The following is a 14,639-nucleotide window of genomic DNA, read 5'->3' on the forward strand; positions in this document are numbered from 1 at the left end:
AATGGACACTGGAGGCAGCACAGCAATAGGTGCACTTGAATGGACACTGGAGGCAGCACAGCAATAGGTGCACTTGAAGGTGCTCTGAGCATACATGCTGTTCCACTGACTCTGGAAGGCTGAGTGGGGTGGCGCAGCAGCAGGTACGCTTAGAGGCGCTTAGTCTCGCACTGCCTGCTGCTGCTGCACTCACACTTGCCACCGCAGGGTGGGACCAGGGGCCTTGGGCCCTACCCCTCTTCTATTCCTTGGGAAAAGGGCCAGAAAAGCAAGGTTAGTTAACTGGACTTGACATTTGAAGCCAACAACAACCTTGCAAAGCTGAAAACTTGCAATGCAGTGCCATTTGCAAATACATTGCAGTGATTGGATTTAAGTGGCTTTTGCCATTAGCCTGCAGAGTTACTTCTTCCTCCTGTTGCCCTGGAAACCAGTGGATAGAGTGGGAAAAGGTAAGTGTAGCCCTTTAATAATTAAAGCTCCCCACAGCTGTTTCGGGGTTGCTGATTAAAGCCAAATAAAAGCCAAATATTTTCAGCTTTGATATTGGTATCCACTATATCAATAACCAAATCATATCTGAAAATCCAACTCAGCTGTAAAAATACCAATAAGGTACTTTTAGATTATTTATTCTGCTTGGTCTATACTGAATGCAGACCCCTAGTAAAGGCCTAATAAAGGTTTCAGTATCATTTTATCTTACAAACTTGTTCTCACAGCTGCCCCCTCTCTCCTCTTCACATCTGCCAAACAGTGCTTGACAAGGTACAAGAAAGCTGACCTCTGTTGCAAATTGAGAAACCTCCTCCTCTCCAATTGAGGGGCTTTCCAAACGACAGAGGCACAGAAGAGTTGATTTGCAGATTCCTTTTATTATTTTTCTCACATTGAATGTGGGAAGGAGAAACAAACCCTTAACCCCCTTCTCCGTTCTCCTTCGAAATTCTTCCCCATAGTTACATCTTATACCTTCCTGTAAACAAAGGCCAACTCACAGACTGGCTATACCAGTCTTCGCCTTTGACATTCTGATTACATTCATTGGTCAAATAAGTCTCATATCCCAACTTAGAAGTGAGAGATGAATAGATATCACCCGGGGGCCGCTAATCTGGACCCCTATGCCCCACTTCCCCATACTTCATATCTGCGGTTTCGCCCCCTTCCCTGTTCGACTCCAGTGTAGGCTTCCTGATTCAATTCCAGGATGAGTAAGCGCAGAGCTCCTGTGGTAGCAGGGAGATTTGACCTTCTCCAAGAGATAGGCTCCTGGTGACTCCCAGAGATAGAAAAGTAGCTTACTTTCCACCGAAAGATGTTTACAGAACAAAATGAAGATAACGAGTAACTGCTAAAGGGAGACTTCCTCTCATATCTAACAGTAGCCCATTGTTCTTGGTTAGGACTTTGGAACCAAAATCATAGAAAAGTCCCTATAATACTTTTAAGGTGAGCTCAGCAAATATAACACTGCAAACATGATACTTTGAACACATATATAATACTTCGTTAAGGCAGGTTAGTGCAAATCATTAAGATTAGTGCAATTCTATTTGGCACTCTGTCCATGCTCTAATGCATATCTGAATCTACATCCAACACCTGGAATTATCTAACTCATGGTGCAATCCTATGCAGTTTTCCCATCTGTGCGACACAGGCTTCCACAGGAGTCTTTCCTCCAGTGAATGTTAGCTGACTTGTATTAATCAGTGCGGGAGTCAATTGCTCTGAAAATGGTTGCAACAGTCTTATTAGTAGTACTACATATTGTAGTGTATCAGTAAATAATATGCGACCGGGCGCAGGGGCAACTGGGCCGTCCCAGAAGCCCCAGCGCAGGGCGCGAATTCCCCGCCAATCAATAGCTGTGGCGGGAAGTTCAACGGGTCAGGATTGGCCTGACCAACCCCGTAGGCTGTACCGGGGATTGTATATAAGTGGGACCCGGCCCGCGTGTTCCCTCTCTTGCAACGTGCTCCTAATAAACAATGTTGCCCTACTCTCGTCTCCGCTTCGAGTACGTTACACTGGCGACGAAGGTGGGATACTAGCCTTATCGGCTACGACGGAGATCTTGGGCAACGAACGACCGGTCACGACCGCCGCTGCCACCATGGCCAACCAGGGCGGAATCACCGGCTACCTCGAACCCTTCGACCCTGCAAATCCAGAGGGCTGGGAGTCCTACTCGGAACGGGTCGAGTTCTACCTCCGGGCCAACAAGATCACCGACGCCGGAGCAAAGAGGGATGTTCTCCTGAGCGTATGCGGGCCTGCCACGTTCGAGATCGCAAAGGGTCTCTCGGCGCCCGCCCGCCTGGCGGAGAAATCCTACGAGGAGATCATCAGACTCCTCACGGGCCACTTCTTGCCGCAGCCCTCACGGGTGGCTCGCAGATTCCTGTTCCACAGGAGGGACCAGGCGGCAGGAGAATCGGCCGCCGACTATCTGGCAGCCCTCCGCAAGATCGCCGGGAACTGCAACTTCCCCCAGTTGGAAGACACCCTGGCCGACCGATTCACGTGGGGCCTCCGCGACGAGAGGCTCCAGCAGAAGCTCTTCGCCAAAGAAGAGCTCACCCTCCAGAACGCCTTCAGCGAAGCGGTGGCGTTCGAGAGGACCTCCAGGACCTTTCCCAAGACCCGGTCAGACGCCGTCCACCACGAGGAGCTGGACCACGACCGCATGGAGGAGGGAGAAGCCTACCAGCTGCGTCGCCCCGCCGGCCCACCCAACAGAGCGGCCCAACGCCCCCGAGCGGCCGATCGACCACCGGCGTCGGAGAGGGTTCCGGCCACCAAGTGCGCCAGCTGCGGCAACTCCCACGATCGGAGAGACTGCCAGTACCGGACCTGGGACTGCCGGAGCTGCGGGGAGACCGGCCACATCGCCAGGGCTTGCCGGGCCAAGCTCAACCGACGGAGGCCGACCACGCACCACGAGTCAGCGGAGTCCCACTCCACAGACTCCACGTCACTACAGGTACTGAACTTGCCCCTCGCCACCCCCGACAAAATTAAAGTGGCAGTCCTCATCGAAGGGAACCCCTGCCAAATGGAGGTGGACTCAGGTTCCTCCATTTCCCTCATAGCGGAGGAGACCCTGAGGGAACTGTGCCCCCGGCAGCGGCTGCAACTATGGCCGGCGAACTTCATACTCCGGGACTTCCAGAAGAACCCGGTGCAAATTGCGGGGTGGGCGCGGGTGCAAGTCGAGAGGGGGTCCTTCTACGGGCCGCTGGACATCCTGGTGGTAAAGCGCCAACTTGCCACCCTGCTAGGACTGGCATGGTTCAAACCCTTGGGGATACGCGTGGAGGGGGTGGGGCAAACCTTAACGCCCAGCGGGTTCGGGGAGATTTGCAAAGAGTTCCCCGAAGTATTCGATGGGTCCCTGGGAAGCTACAAGGGGCCGGCCATCTCCCTGCCCCTAGACCCCACGGTCAGGCCGATTCGGCTCAAGGCAAGGAGGGTTCCGTTCGCCTTGAAGCCCAAAATAGAGGCTGAACTAGACCACCTCACAGCCCAGGGAGTCCTGGAGCCAGTGGACTACGCCCCCTGGGAGACCCCCATCGTAACCCCACTAAAGCCAAACGGGGAGGTGCGGATCTGTGCAGACTACAAATGCACGATAAACCGGGCACTGCAGGATAACCCCTACCCAGTGCCGGTGGTGAGCCACGTCCTGGCTGCCCTCGCGGGGTCTAAAATCTTCGGGAAGCTGGATCTGGCCCAGGCCTACCAACAGCTCCCGGTAGACAATAAGACGGCCGAGGCTCAGACGATAGTAACGCATAGGGGGGCCTTCCGGGTGAGGAGGCTACAGTTCGGGGTAAGCGTCGCTCCGGGGATCTTCCAGAGTATAATGGACGCTCTCCTTAAAGGGATCCCCGGAGTCCAGCCGTTCTTCGATGACGTTTTAGTCGCCGCCCCGGACCCCGAAGAATTCGGCAACCGCCTACGAGAGGTGCTCCGCCGGTTCCAGGCTGCGGGGCTCAAAGTCAAGAGGGAGAAGTGCCTGCTGGGGGTTCCACGGGTGGAGTTCCTGGGGTTCGCCGTGGACGCAGCGGGAATCCACCCCACGGAAGAAAAGACACGGGCCATCGTGCAAGCTCCGGCCCCCACCTGCAAAGCGGAGCTACAAAGCTTCTTGGGGGTCCTTAACTTTTATCACTCATTCCTCCCCCACAAGGCAGCCCTAGCGGAGCCCCTTCACCGCCTACTGGACAAAAAAGCCCCTTGGGTTTGGGGCAAACGACAAGCCGCCGCGTTCCAGGCGGTCAAGGACGTTCTGGTGTCCAATGCGGTGCTCCACCATTTTGACGAGGGCCTCCCCGTCATCTTGGCTTGCGATGCGTCGCCGTATGGGGTGGGAGCAGTCCTGGGGCACCAACTCCCGGATGGGAGAGAGGTGCCGGTAGCGTACTACTCCCGCACACTGACACCGGCAGAGCGCAATTACGCGCAGATAGACAAGGAGGCTCTGGCGATCGTGGCGGGGGTCCGCAAGTTCCATGAATATCTGTACGGGCGGAGGTTCACCATAGCCACGGACCACAAGCCCCTCTTAGGTCTGCTGGCCCCAGATCGACAAACCCCCCAAATTCTGTCACAGCGCGTGTTGAGGTGGAATCAATTCCTCAACTCCTACACTTACACACTGGTACACCGGGCTGGCAAAGCTATGGGTCACGCGGACGCGCTCAGCCGCTTGCCGCTTCCGGAAATGGGTCTAGACCCCGCCCCCGCACACCAGGTCATGCTGATGGAAAGCCTCCCAGAGCCGCCCCTTCACGCAGCGGAGGTCGCCAAGGCCACCCAGAAACATAAGACACTTGCACGGGTGCTCGACTGGGTGGTGAGGGGGTGGCCAGAGGGGAACATGGGGGAAGAATTCAAACCCTATAAGGTCAGGAGGGAGGAACTAGCGGCCCACAAGGGGTGCCTACTATGGGGAAGTAGGGTGGTGATTCCGCCCCCGCTGCAAAGGCGTGTTCTAGAATCCCTCCATGAGACCCACCCCGGCATAGTTCGTATGAAGGCCCTGGCCAGAAGCTACGTCTGGTGGCCGGGAATGGACGGGGAAATAGAGAGTTGGGTCCGCAGGTGCCAGACGTGCCAGGAGTCGCGGCCCGAGCCTCCCAGCGCCCCCGCCACTAGGTGGGAGTCCACCAGGAAACCATGGTCGAGACTCCACCTCGACTTCGCGGGGCCATTCCAGGGGCAGATCTTCATGATAATAGTGGACGCCTACACCAAGTGGCTCGAGGTCATCCCCGTAGGGTCCACCTCGTCCGCAGCCGCAATCCGAGCTTTACGCAGGGTCTTAAGCACACACGGTATCCCGGACACCATAGTCTCGGACAATGGGACCGCGTTCACGTCCGCAGACTTCCAGGCGTTCCTCCAGCGATACCTTATTAGGCACATAAGGTCGGCCCCCTTCCACCCAGCCACCAACGGGCAGGCAGAGCGGATGGTCCGCACCACCAAGGAAGCCCTGGGCCGTATTGTACAGGGAGACTGGGACCACCGATTAGCGGCATTCCTATTCGACAATAGGATCACCCCCAACCCGGTCACAGGGGTTAGCCCGGCCGAGCTCCTCATGGGACGAAAGCTCATAACCCGGCTGGACAGACTACACCCTGACCGGGCGTCAGACACCCGCGAGAGCCCCGAGGTCCGGGACGCAGTCAGGGGTTTCTTCGCGGGCGACCCGGTTTACGCCCGGAACTACGCAAGGGGCCCCAATTGGGTGGCGGGCCGAGTGCTACGAGTCACCGGGTCCCGCCACTACGACATATCAACTGAGGGGGGCCAGGTACTACGGCGGCACATAGACCAATTGCGGCGCCGCACGCTACCAGAGGAACTGGCGGACACAGAAGAGGCAAGAGCCGGAGGGGAGCCCAACGGGGACCGACCGGAGGACACGGCCCCATCACCCCTGACGCCGGCCCTGGTAGCACCGGAACCGCCAGAGCCCGAAGGTGCAGAAGAACCAGTCCGGCCGCCACCGTCCGCACCAGGGTCCCCCGCAGCATCAGATGCGGTGGCAGCGCCTCCCCCACAGGACCTCCCCAGACGGTCCACCAGGGAGCGCCGACCTCCCGCATATCTGCAAGACTATGTTCATTAACCAGGGGGGGAGGGGTGTAGTGTATCAGTAAATAATATGCGACCGGGCGCAGGGGCAACTGGGCCGTCCCAGAAGCCCCAGCGCAGGGCGCGAATTCCCCGCCAATCAATAGCTGTGGCGGGAAGTTCAACGGGTCAGGATTGGCCTGACCAACCCCGTAGGCTGTACCGGGGATTGTATATAAGTGGGACCCGGCCCGCGTGTTCCCTCTCTTGCAACGTGCTCCTAATAAACAATGTTGCCCTACTCTCGTCTCCGCTTCGAGTACGTTACACATATGTTATAAGAAGCCCCATACTGCAGTTCGAGCTCTCTGCTCACGACCTGAGTTCGATCCTGGCGGAAGCTGGGTTCAGATAGCCAGTTCAAGGTTGAACTCAGCCTTCCATCCTTCTGAAGCTGGTAAAATGAGAACCAAGCTTGCTGGGGGGAAAGTGTAGATGACTGGGGAAGGCAATGGCAAACCACCCCGAAAAAGTCTGCCATGAAAACGTTGTGATGCAACATCACCCCAGAGTCAGAAATGACTGGTGCTTGCACAGGGGATTACCTTTACCTTTTACCTTTACATATGTTATATGGCTGAACTATAGTACTGAAAGGGAATGTTGAACTGTATCCAAGAGAAAAGAGGAAAAAAGAGAAGACAAATGGAAATATATATTTTTTTAAAGTAGAAGAAGGGAAGAGGATTTAGAGTGCATAAGAGAAAAATAGAGGGAAAAAGAGGTATTTGGATATAACAAGAAAGTTATAAGAACATTCTGTAGAAGAAACAGGAAGTAGCAGTCAAATCTGATACAGAGCAGCATTTGTTAACCTACTTCCTGTTCTCATATAGGAACCAGTTACCAGGACCAATGGTATATCTGTAGTTATGTTGCTGTTTTGTATACAAAGATATGCAAATCCAAGAATCTCTGGTTAATACTGAGACCTAAAAATTCATCCTAATGGATCAGGTGTTTGTTCCTGCCCAGCTGTGTACTCCTTTTATTTCTGTAGTTGCACTTTGCACATGCACAAGCATGTAATCCTATGATATGTGAAGTGATATTAACGTTTTTTCATTGCCTTCACCCTACCTAAGATAAGTAAGAACAATAAAAGTCAATTCATCCACTGTATATTTAATAAGTGGACAAACATCGCAACTTTTATTACTTCATTAATAATAATTGCATACAATGACTACAGTAAGGTAAGTGTTCATATGATGAACAATTTAAAGTTGAAAGAGTGTTTCGTAGTAAACACTCGGTTCATAAAGGTTCTGTGTCCATAAAACATTTAATTAATGAAACTCAAATGTGGATAAAAACAATTTGTCCTGATTTACTGACTCCTTTTATTTGCAAGCAGCTGCTTAATGTTCTTCTTAAAAACACAGCTTGATTCCTTCAGTATTAACAAGCTATTATTGTGAGTTATGCCCTTCTTTCAGTGCATAAATTCCCTCAAAGTGTATTTAGAGAAGTTTATAAAATGCAACCTTAATGTTGTTCTAACATATGTTACAAAGTTTTTAACAATGACAGTTTTTGACTGAAGGCATTTATGCCTTGTTCTCATAAATTTGGTATCGGTTGCTTGTTTACCTTTTAAAGGCCCTCCTCATAAGAACTTGATCCTCCACTGAAAAAGTTAATGAACAGTGTAAAGAGAGTTTATTAAAGATGATTTATATAGAAAAATGGTCTTTAACTTTGCACACACTCATTCTTGATGTTGCCAAAACTAATAGAACTGTAATTCTGGAATATCTTTGATGAGCTTAGCAAGCTGGCAAGAGTGAAAAAAATCCTCCTTGTCAAATCTTTCTGAGGCTAATATTAGCCACCTGGCCAGTGATACGTTTACACAGATGCATTGAATATGTCACATACTTTTATTTGGTACTTGGCTTGGCCATTCTACAGAGACATTTTACTGCTTTTTCAGAAATAATATTACGTATTACATAAGCATCCCTACACTCTAAACTGTACCAGTCTTGCTAATTCTGGAAGGAAGACATTTTTGTGAACCCAGTGTCTTAAATTATGAAAATTTGTTTTCTGAAGCAGGATGGATGTACTGCCGTGATCTTTAACATGGTGTCCATGGGTACTATGGTGCTCACTTATGTGTTACCTGGTACCTCTGAGGGCCCTGATGTACTCCATCATACAGTTGGATTCTCAATGGTTAATAAATCAGTATGAGGAAGTCAAGTTCTTCTTTGATGCACTGGTAGAAATGCTTGTTTTAATATTGTTTTAGGTTGATCGTCAATCCCAATTCATTCAAGGTTATCGCATCATATATCGCCAGACATCAGGCCTGTCCTCTCCAAATGCATGGCAGACCCTGGAAGTCAAAGTTCCCACTGAGCGCAGTGCTGTCCTAATGAACCTGAAAAAAGGAGTTACATATGAAATTAAAGTTCGACCTTATTTCAATGAGTTCCAAGGAATGGACAGTGAATCAAAATCTGCGCGAACCACTGAAGAAGGTAAGTTGAGATATTCAGACATCAAGAAAAGCTGCAAGTAAACTCTGATTGGGCATGAACACAATTTGCAGTTGTGCTTGTGCTTGGCTCTGACTCCTGTTACATCTCTACAGTTTGGTGTAGTGGTGAAGTGCACAGACTCTTATCTGGGAGAATGGGGTTTGATTCTCCACTCCTCACTTGCAGCTGCTCGAATGGCCTTGGGTCAGCCATAGCTCTCACAGAGCTGTCCTTGAAAGGGCAGCTTCTAGAAGAGCTCTCTCAGCCCCACCTACCTCACAGGGTGTCTGTTGTGGGGGGGGGGAAGAAGGTAAAGGAGATTGTAAGCCGCTCTGAGACTCTTCGGAGTGGAGGGCGGGATATAAATCCAATATCTTCTTCTTCTTCTTCCTCATGTGCACAGTTCAGTACAAACATACAAAACAGCAAGATCTGGGCATCATGCTGGGATGCTCAGTAAAAGCTTAGTAATAAAAGAGACAAGTACCATATTAGAGTTTTACTAGGAAGAACTGGAATTAAACAGCCATTATAATGCCCTTTCTGAAATCAATGGTACAGCTACACTTGGACTACTATGTACAGTTTTCTTTGCCTCATATCAAAAGAGATGTTACAAAGCTAAGCAAGATTCAGAAGAGAAAAAGCAAAGATTATCAAATGTTTGGAATACCTTCCATTTAGAAAGTCTAAAGCATTGGGGACATTTTACTTTAGGACAATCATGACTACCAGATTTTTTTTGGGGGGGGGGGCAGACCTGACAAATTTATAAAATTATAACTGAGAAGAAAATAAATAGAAAGAAATTTGTCTTCTTTTACATAATATTAGAAATCAGAATTACCATATTAATTGATAGGTGAAGGAAGAAGTAGAATAAACAGAAGAAAGGAATTAACTTGTATTATTAATTGTCTAAAGATGTAGTAATTACTACAGCAGTTAAACTGAAACTCCATACTCAGCATAGGTGTTCTTCCAGAAATTTCTTGCTTGGGATATAACAATGAGAGAGGGCTGCTTTCTTTTAATCCTTCTTGTGAAACATCTTTCTGGTTCTTACAAGAAATTATGACGGACTATGTCAGCATATGACTAGTCTGACATACTGTAGCTATTTTACTCATTTCTGTATTCTGCACAAAGACCAGTCAAGTTAGACAAGATTCCACTTAACAATTAGACAACACATTCACCCAGCAGAATAGAAACATTTACTTATGCATCTGTTTGCTATGCATCTATTTAATCTATTTGATTTTCTTCATATAAAACCAAGTGCTGCTATATAAGAAAGGGAAGTTTTTTAAAAAATCCTCTTTTTCTGTTCTAATTCTTTTATGAATTTAAGGAATGAGTGAAATTTTCATTAACAACTTCTCTCTCCTTGAAGAATCTGCCAGGTAAACTCCTATGGTAAATGCTACTTCTTGTGGAGTAACTTTAAAAACAGCAGCTATTTCCCCTGCCTAGTTATGTTAAATTCTCAACACAGAAGCTGTTGTGTAGATTAATGTAACCTTCAGACACTCTGCCAATTGTCTCCCACAGTACAGCAAAAGACTACAACAAATTGTACTGTCAACAGTTAAATGTCAGGTCCTGTAAGAAAAAAAAAAAGCACACCCCCCCCCCCCCCTAGTCTTTGTATCTGCTTCTGCAGCAAACTATTTATAGGTTTAGGTGTAAAAAAAAGTTGCATTTCCAAAGTGTCATGCTGTGACTATTTTCTTCAGTTATTCAATTATCTTTTTGATTATTTGCAGACATAATCGCAAATAGATTTTTGTATTAATGAATATTGTTAACTTTTCAGAGAAAAACAGGACAATCTTTTTAAAAGTGTCATATTTTATGCATTGATGTATGATTTTTCTCTGGAGAGAAATAATATTTCTAATAGGAAGAAAATCTATGTTAGAAATAATTTAGAAGTATGATATGAATTTTGTACTTTTCAGTGTTAAAATGTTTTTCTCTAGAAAAGGAAAAGACTTAAGTATCTAATTTTTCAATGAAATGAATTTTAGAGGAAGCCTAACCCTAAAAATCGATTTTATCAAAGGTTTCTCTCTCCCCTCCAAAAAAGTGTAGACATTTGTCACAATTCAGTATCCATTCATCTCCTATGTCTTTGGTCTTGTGAAAGTAACAAATAGAATTCTGTTTGGTTGTATCTGGAAAAGATGAGCAGCGATTTGGGTGCCTTAATATCTGTGGGAAGTAGCTGAGCACTGGAATAATTGACCTGTCAAGAATCAGGCATGGTGTTCTCCACAAGTCAGCAGCAAGGGAAATGAGAAACGGTTTTAAAATGTTATTTTTCAGTGTGGCCATTTAATAACAGCAGCACTGTCAGAGAAGTGGTTTAATTTATATTATGGTGTCAGCTTTTAAAGTGGTACTATTGAACATGGCAAGGTAGAATAGTTAGATTATATTCAACTATATATGTGTATATACATAGAAGGAACCTCCAGGGTCATCTAGTCCAACCCACTGCACAACGCAGGAAATTCACAAATACCTCCCTCTAAATTCACAGGATCCGCATAGCTGTCTGATGGCCATCTAGCCTCTGTTTACAAACCTCCAAGAAAGGACAACCCACAGCCTCTCAAGGAAGCCTGTCCCACTGAGGAACCACTTTAACTGTCAGGAAGTTCTTCCTAATGTTGCACCGGAAACTCTTTAGATTTTAATTTCAACCCATTGCTTCTGGGGCCACAGAAAACAATTCCACACCATTCTGTAGATGACAGCCTTTCACGTACTTGAAGATGGTGATCATATCACCTCTCAGCCGCTTCCTCTCCAGGCTAAACATGCCCAGCTCCTTCAGCCTTTCTTCATAGGACTTAGTCTACAGACCCCTCACCATCTTCATTGCCCTCCTCTGGACCCGTTCCACTTTGTCTATATCAGGGGTGTCTAACTCATTCATTATGAGGTCTGGATCAGACATAAATAATGTTGGGCTGGGCCATGTGCATACCTATTTAAAATTAGGTATCTGACAAGATATAAACTTTATATAAGACACAGAAAGACACAATTAAAGATTTTATTTTTTTTTTAAAAAACCCTTAAAATAAAACATGCTCAAAACTTTAGCACTTGGTCTTAAAAGGTGTTTTCTTTGTTTTTCTTCCATGGGATCCGGGGAACTGGGCAAAGGAAGCTCTGTCTCTTTCCCTCCTCGCCCAGGGGATCAGGAGGGAGGGCGCCTCAGTCAATAAAAGGAAGAGAGGCTTGGAACAGTAGCTCTGCTGTATGATTGAGAGAGCCTGGCAAAGCAAGCTCTGCCTCCCTCCCCAAAGTTGGAGCCTCAGCCAATGGAGAAAATAGAGGTTTGCTCTGTATCTCCTGTGCAATTGAACAAGCCTGACAAAGCAAGGTGTGATACAGAAGGAAGCAAAAGAGAGGGAGAATGAAGCAGATGACAGCCAGTTGCTTGGGGACCTGATAGGTGCCCTCCAAGGGCCTGAGTTGGCCCCCAGGCTGCATGTTTGACACCCTTGGTTATCCTTCTTAAAATGTGGTGCCCAAAACTGAACACAATACTCCATGTGAGGTCTTACCAGAGCAGAGCAAAGTGACATCATCACTTCATGTGATCTGGACACTATGCTTCTGTTAATACAGCCCAAAATTGCATTTGCCTTTTTAGCTACTGCATCACACTGTTCTCATGTTCAGCGTATGGTTCACTAAGACCCCTAGATCCCTTTCTCACATACTACTGCTAAGACAAGTCTCCCCCATCCTATAATCAAGCATTGGATTTTTCCTACCTAAATGCAGAAGTTTACATTTATCCCTGTTCAAATTCATCTTATTGGTTTCAGTCCAGTTTTCCAGCCTGTCAGAGTCATCCTGTATCCTGTTTCTGTCTTCTACTGTATTTGCAACCCCTCCTAATTTAGTATCATCAGCAAATTTAATAAGCGTTCCCTCTATTCCTTTATCCAAATCATTTATAAAGATGTTGAACAAAACAGGCCCCAGGACAGATCCTTCAGGCACTCCACTTGTCACGCCTTTCCAAGATGATGAGGAACAATTCACAAGCACTCTTTGGTGCAATCTGTCAACCAGTTACAGATCCACTTTACGGGAACAGGATCCAAACCACATTTTATCAACTTGTCAACAAGGATAGTATATGAAACCTAATTAAAAGCTTTACTGAAATCAAGATAAACTATATCTACAGCATTCCCCTGATCCAAAAAAGTAGTAACTTCCTCAAAAAAAAAAAAAAAGAGATCAGGTTAGTCTGACATGACTTCTTCTTGAGAAATAATCACAGACATCCTTTCTAAAGCTATCCTTTATAAATGTTCCAGGACTGACTGTTTGATTATTTGTTCTAAAACTTTTCCAGGTATAGATGTCAAGCTGATGAGTATGTAGTTACCTGGATACTCCTTTTTCCCCTTCTTGAAGATGGGGACAACATTTGCCCACCTCCAATCTTCCAGCACCTCACCTGTTCTCCCGGAATTCTCAAAAATAATGGCCAGAGGCTCAGAAATTATGTCTGCAAGTTCATTTGTACACTTGGATGCAATTCATCTGGCCCTGAGGACTTTGTTTCATTTATAGAAACTAAGTGTTTATGTACTACATCTACGCTGATCCTAGGTTGGAACTCCATACCCTCATCATATGTTCCGTTTTTGCCATGTTGAGCACCATTTCCATCAGAAGAGAAAACTGAGGAAAAGTAGGAATTGTGCAGTTCTGCCCTCTCTTCATCACCTGTTACAATTTCACTTACCTGCCCTCGCAACAGGTAGGGTTGCTAAGTTCAGTTCAAGAAATATCTGGAGACATTGGGGATGGAGCCATAAGCAAAGTTGTAACAAGCACAATTGAACTCCAAAGGGAATTCTGGCCATCACATTTAAAAGAACCGCACACCTTTTAAATGCCTTCCCTACATTAGAAATAATGAAGGATAGGGGCACCTTCTTTCGGGGCTAATAGAACTGGATCCCCAGTCCAATCTTTTTGAAGCTTGGAGATAATTTTGAGAAGTGTCATCAGATGCTATACTGAAAATTTGGTGCCTCTACCTCAAAACACAGCCCCTCCAGAGCCCCAGATACCCCCAGATCAATTCTCCATTATACTCTATGAGAATTGATCTCCATAGGGAATAATGAAGTGCCCAGCAGACATCCCCCCCCCCATTTCTGATGACTGTGAAGTGGGGGATTGGCATCTCTACTCACGAGTTGCTGAACTTCCAACTTCTTCAAAGTAACACAGAGCAACCAAAGGTTCAAGTTTACCTTTCCTATGCAAACGACCTCTGAAAAGATTGTGCAACCAACGGAGGGTCTGGGCTGCTTTCACAGCCACTGGGAGTAGCCATGTTCTTCTGCCTACTCCCCCGCCCCCATTCAGCCTTAAAGACACAGACACACTGTCCCAAGAGAAAGCCTTTCCAAGCGGAGTCTAAAGCCTCTGGAGGTGGAAAGGCATATGGTGGCTGTGGGGATGGGGCTTCCCCCCATCAGCCAGTTGACTGGGAGCGGGAAGGAGCCTGGGAAAGCGGGAGAATCCCCACTGGGACCTGGGGATTGGCAAGCCTAGCAGCAGGCCTACCATATCCTTGTTCTTTTTCTTACTTTGAACATAAGGAAAAAGCTTTTTTTTTTGTTTTTAGCATCTTTGGCTAACCTAAGCTCATACTGAGCTTTAGCTTTCCTAACTCTTTCTCTACAAGCTTTGGTGATTTGTTTATATTCATCCTTGGTTATAAGGCCCTCCTTCCATTTCCTAAATGAGTCTTTTTTATTTCTCAAGTCTTTAGAGAGCTGTCTATGGAGCCACCTTGGCTTTTTTAGACTTCTCCATTTTTTCTTTTCATAGGAATCATCTGTGATTGTGTTTTCAATGTTTCACTTTTAAGAAACTCCCACCCCTCTTGTAGCCCCTTCCTCTTAAGCATTTCTGACCATGAGCTTTTACCCAGCATAGTTC

General features: G+C 47.1%; 1 protein-coding gene across 12 annotated transcripts in view; it reads left to right on the plus strand.

Annotated features, from left to right (window-relative positions):
- Positions 1-14,639, plus strand: part of ROBO2 (roundabout guidance receptor 2) — a 1,840,872-nt gene that overhangs the window by 1,701,171 nt on the left and 125,062 nt on the right. For all 12 annotated transcript variants that reach the window (XM_060234422.1, XM_060234419.1, XM_060234423.1 and 9 more), the window contains exon 14: positions 8,411-8,642. In XM_060234422.1, coding sequence (XP_060090405.1) covers positions 8,411-8,642 — 232 coding nt within the window. The remainder of the gene's footprint in view (positions 1-8,410; positions 8,643-14,639) is intronic.

The sequence above is a fragment of the Heteronotia binoei genome, chromosome 3 (genome assembly GCF_032191835.1).
Source record: "Heteronotia binoei isolate CCM8104 ecotype False Entrance Well chromosome 3, APGP_CSIRO_Hbin_v1, whole genome shotgun sequence".
NCBI lineage: Eukaryota > Metazoa > Chordata > Lepidosauria > Squamata > Gekkonidae > Heteronotia > Heteronotia binoei.